This window comes from Danio aesculapii, chromosome 13 (genome assembly GCF_903798145.1).
Source record: "Danio aesculapii chromosome 13, fDanAes4.1, whole genome shotgun sequence".
Classification (NCBI taxonomy): Eukaryota; Metazoa; Chordata; class Actinopteri; order Cypriniformes; family Danionidae; genus Danio; species Danio aesculapii.
The window spans coordinates 48,582,186-48,596,701 of record NC_079447.1 but is presented as its reverse complement, the minus strand read 5'-3'; the positions used below and the strand labels follow the sequence as shown (position 1 = coordinate 48,596,701).

General features: G+C 38.7%; 1 protein-coding gene across 2 annotated transcripts in view; it reads left to right on the top strand.

Moving 5' to 3' along the window:
- micu1 (mitochondrial calcium uptake 1) overlaps positions 1–14,516 on the top strand; it is a 114,295-nt gene that overhangs the window by 31,961 nt on the left and 67,818 nt on the right. For both annotated transcript variants that reach the window (XM_056470314.1, XM_056470315.1), the window contains exon 4: positions 2,607–2,769. In XM_056470314.1, the coding sequence (XP_056326289.1) occupies positions 2,607–2,769 (163 nt within the window). The remainder of the gene's footprint in view (positions 1–2,606; positions 2,770–14,516) is intronic.

Genomic DNA, 14,516 nt, shown 5'->3' with positions numbered 1-14,516 from the left:
GACAATATTCACTGTCTAAGCATTCCTCGGTATACTACCAACAAATTACGCCCCTGTACCCAAGTAGCCTACCTAAGTTAATTTACATTTCATGTAAAACAATAAGAAATCAAAAAAGACAAAAGTATTATGCTAAATATCCGTACAAACGAACATGTTTGTTGTTTAACTTTCGTTGATAAAACAACACAATACAGCCTATAATAATGAAGGCTAGTTAAATAGAAATAACTTTAACTGCTTGAAACAGTAAACGTTACATTTTAGAAACTTCACAAATACTAATCAATAATAATATAAATAGTAACGAAGAACAAAAATATTAGCCTAGGCTTGTAACAACATAAGTCAGATGTTGAAAAAAAAATGCGTCTCTCCGCCTTTTGTTTTCTATTCATATTTTAAATTTTTTGCCAGAAAAACTAACATGTTGACTTTGTTCGGTTTAAGCGGAGACTTATTTGAGATTACAATGTTTCCAGCAGCACTGAGACGTGTTCCTGTAGCGCATGCAGAAACTGTGGCAAAGAGAGTATCTTGCTCCGCCGCCTGCATTTCTCGGAAACCAGCTCTACATCGCGGAGCGGCGCGTTCTCAACTACCAAATATGCTGCTCCATTTCTCATCAACGTCTACTATTTATCAGTTTCTCTTTTGTATTTGGCCATTTTTGAAAAGGCCTCTCTGCCATACCTGGCTGGACTAGCTGGGCATTTGCGTTCAGTAGATGACACCGGAGCTGGCTCCGCATTCCATGGGCTGGGTGACATGACCGCAGCTCTGGAGGTTCGACGTGTTTGTCCATTTAACACTTATTTTTCTAAACAAGCCCAACAAATAGCTTCATCCTAATTATTGATTCGCCTTTCTCGTTCGCCACGAATCCAAAATGTTTCCAGATCGGCGCTGAGCGAGCATAAGCAGAGCGTAAAACACTGGCTGCAGTCAGTAAACAATTTAACAGATGCCCCGTCTGCAGCCAAACTTTAAAAATGTATAAAGCATATTTTAATCGTTTAACTGATACCATTCATCGGTTACAAACGTGCCCTTTCGGTTATTGCTTAATCGGTTATTTTGAGCATCCCCAACTAAACCGCATGTGAAAGCTCTATTTTTTTTTCTCTCACGGCCGCACGCCGGAGATCCGGCATGGTGCCGGAATACGTTAAGCCCTGGTAAGATCATGTTTATTACTAAGAAAACTAAATAAAAAATATATTTTAATTGAACACATCTGATCACATAAGGTACGCACAGAAAAGTCTGTTTAGTGTTGTGGAAAGGCAAAGCTGAATATCTGTGGTTAAACTGCCACCCAGCGGTCAAAAGCTGCTGGCGCACCAAGTACCGCTGTCGCCGCGGTATGAATGGCGCCATAAGGAACACATTGAAGTAGTAACATCTGTATGATTAAACGTGTGATTTAATACTGTAAATTAACAGCAGTGGTCTAAATATTTTAGATAAATGAAGTGGACGTTTATCATAGCCTTCCTGCAATAAATTATTTTTGAGTTCATTTATATCATGTCTCCTCAGACTAAAGTTAAAAACTTTTAGGGTCCTCTTGATTCATAACTCAAAATAAAACCGTTTTCGTTGTTGCAAATACGACAGCCATGATAGCAGGTTATTATAATGATCAGAGGGTAATATTTAGTTATGTAAATGACCTGTCTTTGCAGGTTAAATCTAATATGCTTGTTATATTATAGTGTTTATCCAATGCAGCCTTATTCAGCCAGTTTGCAGATTTCACTAGTTTATTATTATTTCACAGCTTCTTTTCGACAAATGACATATATACTCCGAAAACTGTGTTAAAGATCTACATAGAGCGCACTGACTTGATGCTTTCATAAATGAACAAGGAACTCATTCATTTAAAGAAACCGAAGGAACACTTCACTTTTTCAATCAAAAAACTCAAAAAATAATTTCAGTGATTTTCCTATTTAAAGCTAGACTCTTCTGTAGTTATATCGTGTACTAAGACTGATGTAAAAATAATAAAGTTGTTATATTGTAGGTGAATATGTCTAGGAACTATGCTCTTATTCTGGCTTAATAATCATAGAAGTTTTCACCTGTACCGCGATATTATGCAGTCCTGTTACTTGGTTAACTAGCTGGGGACTATTTTCAGGCATTGCATAATATCATTGCGCCTGCTGCAGCCATGGTACAGTCGCAGAGTTCCTTGATTATTACGCCGGAATGAAAGTATAGTTCCTATAGTTCCATATTAGCATAGAAAATAGCAACTTTTCATTTTCAGTCCGTCTCAGTACACAATAACTACTGAAGGGTCAAGCTTTTAATAGGGAAATGATCAAAACATTCTCTTTTGTGTGTATTTTTTAAGTGAGATGCTAATGTTCTAATCCGATTCAGTTATTTATGCTAAGCTAAAAGTGATCCTGCTATACCCAAAGTTCAGCTGAATGGATTCAAAAATGACAAAGCTGAACAGTTGAACTCTAGGAGACTTGTAAAATTAGCCTACTTCCAAAAAAGCGGTGTGTTCCTTTAACATCTATTTTTCTGCTTTTGGTAAATGTGCTTAATGCAATTATTTGAGTGTGTTTTTCTGTGTGACACAGGTGATGGAGTATGAGAACAGGATCAGAGCTTACTCCACCCCTGACAAGATATTTCGTTACTTTGCCACCCTGAAGATCATCAATGAACACGGAGACGCGGAGGTGTACATGACACCGCAGGACTTTGTGCGCTCCATCACACCAAACGAGAAACAGCCAGAGAGTGAGTTTCAGTCCTTTTCTCTTCAGGGTTTCAGAAAGTTGATCTTTATACACACTAGATAGCCTAAAAGAGCGGTCCCCAACCTTTTTGTCACCACAGACCGCTTGAAAATTTTACTACTGCCCGGTGGGGTGTGGTTCAACATAGATTGCTAGACGACCGTCAACGTTTTCTCAGAGGATGTAAAGCTGACAAAGTATTGCTGTAACTCTGATACAAGTTTTAAATGCACTGCCACTGTTTGTTTAACCTGCATTAATGCGTTCAGCTGCACGATTAATCATTAAAAGATCGTGATCTCAATTCAATCCCGCTAAACATAATTGATAAATGATAATGATTTGCATATGTTTATTAGCGACCTCCCGCTCTCCCTCGGGAAGCCAATACGGAAGTAACTGAAACTGCAATTCATCGAAATTCCGCTAGTCCTGGTTCCATATGGAGCAAATTTCAGTTGAGCCCACTATTAGAATGGCCATCTTTACAACAGAAAAAAGGGTGTTTACAGCCTGGTACGAAGAGCGATTTTGGTGTATATAGGTATTATTACCCTCCATGACAAATGTGAGTGGGGTGAACTCATCTGTTTCCTTTATATTAGGTTATATTAAGTTTGCATAATTAAGGGCGTGGTCACTTGAGTGACAGCTAGGTCTCCCTGGTCGCCGTCACTTCACCTCTGCTGATTCCGGCTGATTAGCCGCTGAACTCAGCATATACATCGTATTTTGTGTTGCTTAATGTTTCTTTACACAGTTTATTGCCTTTTGGGGTTATTTCCTACAATTATCAGATGATATGGCATGCTGTGTGCAGTTAATTGTGCTCACAAACCATTCAGGTTGCCTCCATTTCCCAGGTGAGTGAAGTTATATACTTAAATACCATCTCTATGAATGTATTTGCTTTATTTAAGATCATTCATCAATTATAATGTTCTTTAGACCTGTAATGCACTCCAGAATCTGACAGTTTGATTAACTGTAGGCTCTAGATCAGTCATCTAAAGCGTTGTCATACAGTGTTATGCCTAGATTTCATCAATAGCATTTACTAACACAGACTATATCTGAAGTGTTTTGAAGTCATTCGCATTTTCCTCCTGTAAAAAAACGTCATAAGAACAATGTTTAGTGGCTCAATGTGTGTTACAACTGTTTTTAATAGTCTAAACACTTTATTAATATAGTGTACAGCCAAGCACTTGTGGTCAGCACACAAACGAGTCGCAGGTAATGAAGTATTAAGCATTCACCCAAAGTAAAGTCTGTCTAAGTCAGGTCCAAGCAAAATGCTCCGCTCACTCTCCGCCTCTTTGCCCTTGTTTGGTATCCCGCTGTGGGTGCGATGACGCACCAACAAAATGGCGACGATTGGCCGCGCCTACTTGTAGCTTCTTTTGCAGTGTTCAGAAACCTATGGGTGACGTCATGGATACTACATCCATATCTTTTACAGTCTATGAACTTGACGCTGGTGAAAGTTGAAGCAATTACATTGTCCAACCAAAGGGTGGCGACAAACAACCATCAAAATTGATGAATAGTCACTGAATAAGTTTTCAAAAATGATACACCTACAGTATAATGAAACCGTTTTATGTGTGAATAGTTGAATCTGATCTGTTGTACAAGATGTTAGATTTCTATATTTAGCATTATCAGCAACAGCAGCAAGGATAATTTTTCGTGTTGAATATTTTCCTTTTTTCAGCTGGTTCTGGTTGCAGTAATATTTGTGTATAAATGGAAAGCAAATTACATTTGTCTCCTCTTTTTTCTGATCCGAAAAACGGTCAAATCCGTGACTCAAAAACTTTAGTATGATCCGAACCGTGAGATTTGTGATCCATTACACCACTAATTTATGCTGTATTATCGATTTAGCAGCGGTGTTGTAATCTTTAACATAGGTATCGTATCAATGTCAACATTTTGTATCGTGACAACACTACATTCAAGTTGATTCCGAGTGTCACACAACCCTCACAGATAAATGAACACATCACACATTAGTCATGTCGCTTCACGCTGAGCTTGGTTCCCTATCTGTAAATAGCTCTAAGCTTGGCACACTCATAAATACACTAATAGCCACTGGCCTGTAGAGCGGACTGACTTCCTCACTCGCTCCTTATGCTCCAATCTGCGTCTGTAATGTTTTTCTGAGAGCTAACACTATGATATGGGGTTACTGTAAGTCATGGTCTCTTACTCGCTGTGTTCCTAATGTAGCAGAGATGAAAACTGAAAACTCTCCCATACATACGTGACATTGTCATGCAAAATTCAATCCTTCATCACAGTTTTAACAGCATCTACCATCAGTGGCTGTAAAAAAAATGCATTTGCTTGCTTGCATCTCATGAACTCTAATGCATGTAACTTCACAGTTTTTATGTTATATATCATAGCCTTGGAATTATACGTTTCTATCTGCGTTCAAAATGATTTTGAGATATTGAGCTTCCAAGTTTTTGCTTTCCATATAGCAAACAATGTGTGTGTAACAGTTCCCTTTCATACATTAACATGACAGAGACTCTAAATGTACTCTAAATGTAAATGTTAAGTCATTTTCCGCTTGAAATTCGAAGGTTCTATCTGGCAGATTAATTGAAGCATTACGTTTCAAGAAATACAGTCAGTCTGCATATTAATTTAATAAAGAAAGAATTTGTGTTGTAACAGTATGTTGATGGTCGAGGGTTTTATTTTTGCTTTCTGTAACATTTATTTAATGTTGTGGGATGAATATTTTTACTTGTTCAAATCAGTCATACAAGACTGTGCTAAATATTTTGTCTAGTGCAGATGATAATTCTTATGTAATTAATATGTTATTATATGTAAATATAATATGTAATTATATTTATTGTTGTAATTAAGACCCCATCAATTAAATTATTATTAAAGTATTTGCCCTTCAAGGCTAAATATCAAATTTAAAGACTTTAAAAGGAAACAGAATGAGCAAATGAGATGTTTAAGAAAGTTTAATAAACACTGGACAATCTTTCACTGACTATATGTACTCAAATAAAAAGATTTCATATTTAATATATAAAATTTTTTTAACAACGGAGCAGTCAGGTGGTATGACAAAGAAAGCAGATCCTGATTGGTCTTTGTGAGTGCATTCGAAATGCTGATTGGCTCACAGAAAGAACCTTACTGTGCGTTCACACGGAAGGCGGTGAGAACGTCAAAGGTTGCTCTGGCTGCCCTGGCGACAATGCTGTCCGCCTTCAGCTCCGGCGGCAAGAGCGTCAAAATTGGCTACATTGATCTCGTATTTAAAGTGGCCGTTGCAGCATATCATATCAGTTACATTCCCACATAAAACATGTTTTCTATAGCAAAAATGTTGCACACTTTATAAAATTCATTTAACTATGGAAGATCATGTTGTGTGGCTTTGCTACACTTATCCAATAGCCGCGTTTCCACTATCGCGCCTAAAGCGAGCGAGCCAGGTCTAGCCAAGGCCAGTCATGTTTCCACTATCACTTCCGGGGCGTAATCGGGCCAAAGCGGGGCTTTCTTGGGGCCAGCGTCCGGCCTTTTTCGGCCCGCCGAATACCTTGGGCCAAGGAGGGCCAACTGGGGCTTCGGGGCGGGGTTACGTACAAAGGCGGAGTTTTCCTGTCAGGTAAAGAGGAGACAAGATGCTTTCTTCCCTTACATTTGTTTTGCTATCGTCGTTCTCGTCGCTCGGCTGCTCTTTTGTGCCTTGCAGCCAAAATCTGTGTTCGAAGTAAATGCCGCCGAACTCGAATGTCCTTATCCAGGGATCGCTGTCTGGCCTTACACCAACAGACCACAAACAGTAAAAAAGCTATCGCTTCGGTGTTCTTCATCTTCCAGCTCTCGTAGTGATGCCAGGTTGTGTTTGTGGTTATAATTTGAGTTTTTTGTTCCCGCTGAAGTGGGCGGGTTGTGTGACGGGTTGTGTGACGTTTGATTCGGGGGACGTTCTGGGCGCGGTGTTTGCGTGACGCGGTGCGAGCAGCTAGCCCGACAGTGGAAACGCGACATGATTTCGGCCTCATTTCTCAACCTCCTGGGCTATTGGCCCGGCCTGGCCCGATTAAAGCCCTGGCTCGCACTGGCCCGATAGTGGAAATGCGGCTAATGTGTCCATATGTCTGAAATATCCTAAAGAAGCAATACTTTTTTGTATTGTTGCAGGAGATTCCCACTTTTTTAAAGAATTAAATATATAAATAACATCAATGCACATCAGTTACTCGCCAGTAACTTTTTTTAATGTATATTCCTGTAAGAAAACAATGTAAATAATTGGATATCAGACGACCGCAATAATTAAACCCTTGGGAACAACTGTAGAATCCTGTGTTCTCTGGAGTCCTCTCTAGCAGTGAACTTCTACATTCCGATTGCTTGCCGCCGAACCGCATCATAGCTCATTACCATGAAGTTGGTTGATTTCAACTCTCCTCATCGATGAAGACACCAATGAAGACGCCATGTGTTGCTGCTTGCCACTTATCGCCGCTGGCTCCCATTGAAAATGAATGACTTCCGGGTACTTTGACGCTCTTGACGCTTTCGGTGTGAACATACAGTTATAAAGACAAGCTAGAGTTCGACGTGTAGGTAAAACCTTTATAGTTTTTTAAATAAAAAGTAAACAACTTATAAAAAAATCACAATGTAAATAAGTTCTAATTTAATAAGAAAATGCGAATAACTCAATTTTGATAAATGTCAGATAGAACCTTATAATTCTAAGATGACGATAAATAACCATGGTTTGTTCTGTAGACGATCGAAAAAATATTGCTTAAGGGGGCTAATAATATTGACCTTAAAATGGTTGTTAAATTAAAAACGGCTTTTATTCTAGCTGAAATAAAACAAATAAGACTTTCTCCAGAGGAAAAAATATTATAGGAAATACTGTGAGAAATTTCTCTGTTAAACATCATTTGGGAAATATTTTAGAAAACAAAAAATCACAAGAGGGCTAATCATTTTGACTTCAACTGTATATGGTAAAAAATTGAATTAAATAAGTTTAAAGCATTTTGATACAGGCATCAGGACCTCACTGGTGAATCGTCTTAGGGCCTGTTCCCAATTCCACCTCTTGCATGAAACCGGAGACCATGACAGCTGAGCTGAGAAAGCAGCTGTTGCGTGTAAAGAGATGGCAAACCCAGCACAGGCTTTTAAAGGAAAGAAAGCCACAGAGAAGCCTTCCTCATTTAGGATGAGAGAGGGTGACATTGGTTGGTAAATTAATTAGCATGGTAGAATGAAAGACTCAGTCACTCTCACCCAAAGGCAGAGCTGATGCAAGAGATTTGATCACTGGCCTTGAATAACTGATAGAAGTGCTGATGACTGCGAATCTACATGTGTCCTCGTGTGAATGCATCGAGAACATCAAGAACATCTTCATTGTTGGACACGAAGGTGCTGTTCACACACGTTCTCCAACGTGCCACTTTTCTGTTGGTTTTCAATGTAAGCACGATGGACGGCCGTGCGTGACCGTTATGTTTACGTCTTTAGAAGCGCTGCACATGTGATTCAATTCAAGTCAAGTTCATTTGTATAGCGCTTTTCACAATGATTATTATTCCAAGCTTTACAAAAGGTGCACATTATTCATTATAATCAAATTTGGAAAAAGTTAAAGTTGTTAGTCACTAACCTTACTAATTAATTTAACTAGTAGCTAAAAGCTAACAAATTTTTAGCTTTACTAAAGAGATAGGTCTTTAATGTTGTTTTGAACTGAGAGAGTCTGAGCCTCAGACATTATCAGGAAGGCTATTCCAGAGTTTAGGAGCCATATATGAGAAGGCTCAACCTCCTTTAGTGGACTTTGCTATCCTGGGTACTACCAGAAGTGCTGTAAGCTAGTAGTTCATTGTTGGACACTAAGACGGCCGTGTGTGACTGTTATGTTTGCATCTTTTGAAACATCGCACACGTGATTCAGTTTAATTCAAGTTTTTTTCTATAGCGCTTTTCACAATAATTATTATTTCAAGCTTTACAAAAGGTGCACAATATTGTATTATAATCAAATTTGGAAAAAGTTAAAGTTGTTAGTTGCCATACCTTACTAATTACTTTAACTATTTAACTAGTAGTGAATAGCTAACAGTTTTTTAGCTTTACTAAAAAAGATAAGATCTTGTTTTGAACTGAGAGAGTGTGTCTGAGCCTCAGACATTATCAGGAAGGCTATTCCAGAGTTTAGGAGCCATATATGAGAAGGCTAGACTTCCTTTAGTGGACTTTGCTATTCTGGGTACTACCAGAAGTGCCGTGAGCGTTTCAGGTAGGACTACATGAGCGCCAAGTTTTTGGACTCCATATCAATTTGAAAGATCACAGCGCAGCTCATCACTGTCAGGTCCAAAAGCAAAACCAATCAGAAGAGCTCGGAGGCGGGGCAACCATTGCGAACTTCTGTTTATAGTAGAAAGTTTGCATGAGAACTGTTTTATTTACTGTTATATCATGGCGGATTGTGGCTTTGTCCAGAATATATTACGAGTTACATGATGTAGCTTGAAGCACTCGTCATAACATATTGTTTTCCTATTTCTAATGGGTCTGTTATTGTTACATCACATTTAGGTAACGTTTTATTTTAATGGTCCATTTGAGTATTAGTAGACTGTCTGCTTAATATCTGTTGATACTGCTGCTAAACAGACATTTAACTGACTATAAGAAACTATAAGAACTAACCCTAAATCTAACCCCAACCTAACAGTCTACTTATAATCTAATAAGAGACATGTAGAATCAATGTAACAAACCGACCATCAAAATAAAGTGTGACCAACATTTATAATATCCTGTCATGTGTACCTCACGATGCACTATATGCATTTGGTGTGAATAAGAACATGAAACGTTGTGGAACAAGTACATGGACCATTAAGTAACCTTAAAGGGCACCTATTTTACCCTATTTTAAGTCTTTTGTGTCTCCAGTATGTGTTTGTGAAGTTTCAGCTCAAAATACTCATCATATTATGGTTCCCAATAGTTATTTAAAGTATTTGTTTTGGAGTTAATTCAAGCATTTCTGCAACGATGAGTCACACACAATGACGTTACAAAGTTCATGTACACACACAGCGCACACGTTTAACTTTGCACTATTTTTGCATGGCAAATGTGACAGGATACACGTCAATATACACTGCTGTATGGATATCTGTACAAAATATATCTGATTTAGTGTCCACAAACCTAAATTGAAGCATCTTCTTTTATAATTTTACTGACACGCGGCTGTGCTGATAAATTACAAATGGATTTTACTTACTTTATCACAAACATGCACTGTTTTATAACGTTTTACTCTTGTAAAACTCATTCTCGAGGTGCAGCTGATCACAGAGAGCTGAACAGATCTTTTAATCCCAGTTGCTTTGCACAGGTCCTTACCATGGAGACATGTTAATACGCATCTGTCAATTAATTCGCTGGGCGGGTAAAACCGCACTCTTACATCACATTGCGGTGGGCCTCAAAATTGCAGGGATTTGGCCCTATTTTATTTTCAAGAAATTAAAAAAGAGACTTATTGTGTTTACATCACTCAAATATGACTGTGGACACACCATACCTACACACACTTATGTCCAAAACAGTTTCAAAAAAATTATTTTCATCATAGGTACCCTTTAAAAAGGTTCAACCCATTGTTTTTAGTACTTAATTTCATTATTATTTTTAGGATTTATTTGTTTATTTAGTCACAGAAATTTACATGCCAAAATAGTCTCTATATACATTTCTTTCATTCGTTCAGTCATTCAGTTAGTCAGTCAGTCGTTCAGTTATTCATTCAGTCAGTCATTCATTCATTTATTCATTCCTTCGTTCGTTCAGTCAGTCAGTCATTCATTCATTTATTTGTTCCTTTGTTCATGTCATTCAGTCAGTCATTCATTCATTCATTCATTCATTCATTCATTAATTCATTCATTTATCCATTCCTTTAGTCATTCAGTCATTTATTCAGTCATTATTCAGTCATTCAGTCATTCATTCATTTATTCGTTCGTACATTCAGTCAGTCATTCAGTCATTCATTCATTTATTCGTTCGTTCAGTCAGTCAGTCATTTATTCAGTCATTCATTCAGTCATTCATTAATTTATTCGTTCCTTCATTCATTTAGTCAGTCATTCATTCATTCATTCATTTGTTCGTTTAGTCAGTCAGTCATTCATTCATTTATTCGTTCGTTCAGTTATTCATTCATTCAGTCAGTCACAGTCAGTCATTCATTCGGTCATTCATTCATTCGTTTATTCGGTCAGTCATTTATTCAGTCTTTTTTTTTTTTTTTGCTTTGTCACTCACAGAAAATGATCTCTGCAGCTTTTAAATGTTCGTTACATATATTTAACATAAATAGAGAGAAAAAAAAAAGCATTTTGGTGTTTATTTTGGAAAGTCGAGGACATAACCCCTCCCAAACCTCAGGCTTGATCCCAGCAAACCACTTCATTTTATTCCACAGCTCTTCTTTAATGCGATTCATTCAGATGCGCTTTAATCCCAGGCCTGTCAGTTAGACCACGCTAAGAAAAATGGCCACTATTAAAAGCAAAGTGGATATTAGAAAATACCCACTTAAAAATTTGCACTTTGAGGACAACTTTTACAGCAAACATTACACGCAAGTATTCACTAGTCATTTGGAAGCAGCAGAAGCGGCCGCATCTTCCTCATTAATAGGGAGCGTTATCTCCTTTTTGTTGGATTGTAAATGATGGCAGTGACCAGCTCAGTGTCCGTACAGCCTTCCTCAGCAGTCCTCCACACACCTCCACATCTTTTTAATCTTTCTTCTGCTCGCTTGCTTTATTTATTTTTTTGTCCAGCTCTTTATTTCTTTGCTTTTATTGTGGACCTTGCTGTACACTGTGGTGGGTGGTATGATCATAATCTCAGCCAGGCTACATCAGTCATTTGTCACAGCATCAAACTGTACAATACAACATAATTATGTTTTGTTGGGTTTTATATGTAAAAACAACAACAACAACATAGTTTTGCATAATAAAACCAAATTAGACACCTTTTACTAATGAAAGATTTATCATGCCATGCCCATATTTATTTATTTATTTGTTTGTTCATTCACGTTCGACATGGACATCACAATTACACTGGACAAACCATATGGATTTGTTTAAAGGTGACCTATTATGCAAAAATCCCTTTTATAAGGGGTTTGAACACTGTTGTGTGGCAACAGTGTGCGAGTATTATCAGCTTCCAATGGTAAACGTTAATTTATTCTATTTATTATAAACACGCTTGATAAAAACAGTTTCATTGACATTCTCCCTTTGTACATGTCATCAAAGGGGGAAAGCCCCACCCATTAGTGATGACCTCTCCCTCATTTGCATGAATAGCCCTAAGTGAGAAGCAGCAGTTCACTATTACAGTTTTTAAGAGCCGCTTCTTTTTATATTTTCAGTTTTTCACAGAGATAACGTTAGTCCTCTTTTTGAATCTGCCACTATGCTGATGCACAGGCATTTGTAGCTCCGCCCTCTTTTGAAAAGAGCATCTCATGTGAATTTAAAGTGACAGTCACAGGGTATTTTGAGCTGAAACTTGCTAATACTTGCTAATTTTCAACACCTGTCCATGGTGAAAAACTAAACTCAATAAGTTTAAGTCCATATTGACATGATAGCATCATGCAGTTGCTGCAGATTTGTCGGCTGCACATCCATAATGTGAATCTCCTGTTCCACCACATCCCAAAGGTGCTCTATTGGATTGAGTCTGGTGACTGTGGAGGCCATTTGAGTACAGTGAACTCATTGTCATGTTCAAGAAACCAGTCTGAGATGATTTGCGCTTTATGACATGTGCGTTATCCTGCTGGAAGTAGCCATCAGAAGATGGGTACACTGTGGTCATAAAGGGATGGACATGGTCAGCAACAATACTCAGGTAGGCTGTGGCGTTGGCACGATGCTCAATTGGTACTAATGGGCCCAAAGTGTGCCAAGAAAATATCCCCCACACCATTACACCACCACCAGCAGCCTGAACCGTTGATACAAGGCAGGATGGATCCATGGTTTCATATTGTTGATGTCAAATTTTGCCCCTACCTTGAAAGTGTCGCTGCAGAAATCGAGACTCATCAGTCCAGGCAACGTTTCTCCAATCTTCTATTGTCAATCTTCTGTTCTCAGCTGACAGGAGTGGCACCCGGTGTGGTCTTCTGCTGCTGTAGCTCATCCGTCTCAAGGTTGGACGAGTTGTGCATTCAGAGATGCTATTGTGCGTTACCTCGGTTGTAACGAGTGCTTATTTGAGTTACTGTTGCTTTTTTATCAGCTGCAACCAGTCTGGCCAATCTCCTCTGACCTCGCATCAAACCACAGAACTGCCACTCACTGGATATTTTTTCGAACTATTCTCTGTAAACCCAAGAGATTAGTAAACCCTAGGTTGTGCATGAAAATCCCAGTAGATCAGCAGTTTCTGAAATACTCAGACCAGCCTGTCTGGCACCAACAACCATACCACGTTCAGTCACTTAAATCCCCTTTCTTCCCCTCTGATGCTCTGTTTAAACTGCAGCAGATCGTCTTGACCATGTCTGCATGCATAAATGCATTGAGTTGCTGACATGTGATTGGCTGATTAGAAATTTGCATTAACGAGCTGTTAGACAGGTGTACCTAATAAAGTGGCCAGTGAGTGTAGTTACTTTGTAACTAATTACACCCAACACTGCTTGCGACCTGATCACCCAGAAATGCTCAAATTGGTTAGATGCGCTTTTAATGCTTTTATTCCCTCAGAATAGAAAATAGGATATAGGACATTATACCTTTAAGCAAAAGGTATAAAGACTCCACAAATTAGTATGAAACGCTTGAACGGCCACTCATCTGTTCTCCTCCCAGTAAAATGCCCCACGCCTGTAATTGCGAAGAGCTGTTTGGCTTGCTTTATTAGAGTTTCCAGCCTCGTTGGGTAAAGACAAAGTGTTTTTTTTTTCTCCTTTGTTTTTCCAGGGCTCCCCCGTTTAAAACAAAACTGCAATAAATATTTGCTTGCAGGAAGAGCTCTTGAATTATGTGTGAAGGCACCCATTATAATGAAGGCCCAGTTTTTTTTGCTGAGGCATTTTTGTCCTTTATATGTATGATATACATAAAGGTTTGATATATTCAGAGCGTCTGACAGCAGAGCGGCTGGGCTTCATGAGAAATGCTGACTGCTGGATTAAAGCATGTTGCATTGAGATTCTGTTATGCTAGCGGTGTTCCCGCACAGGCAGAACGCTGTACTGTCATTCATAAAAAGCGTCAAGTGTGTTTCCTTCTCTTTTTTTTAAACACTTGTGGGTGGGATGTCAGGAGACCCACTGCATGTGATGTCATTTAGGTTAGTTTAAAGAGTCTGGCTTCCCTTTAGGGAGAGAAGAGTGGTTGTAAAGAGAGCGAGAGAGAGGGAGTGAACATAAAATTCATTATTCATCTGACCGTGAGGAAAGCTGTTCCATAATTCATCCCGTTTCGGCAGCAGACTTAGGGAGATACGCTCATCTCTGAGGCTTCAAACAGGGGTTACGCTTGACTTTTCTATAGTAATCTCTGCTGTGACCTCTTCTGTCACTCAAATTTGGTGTTCAAAGTGGATGAAGATCACTGCACTACACACCATGACTAACTAGGGTTGAATAGCCGATGCTGGACT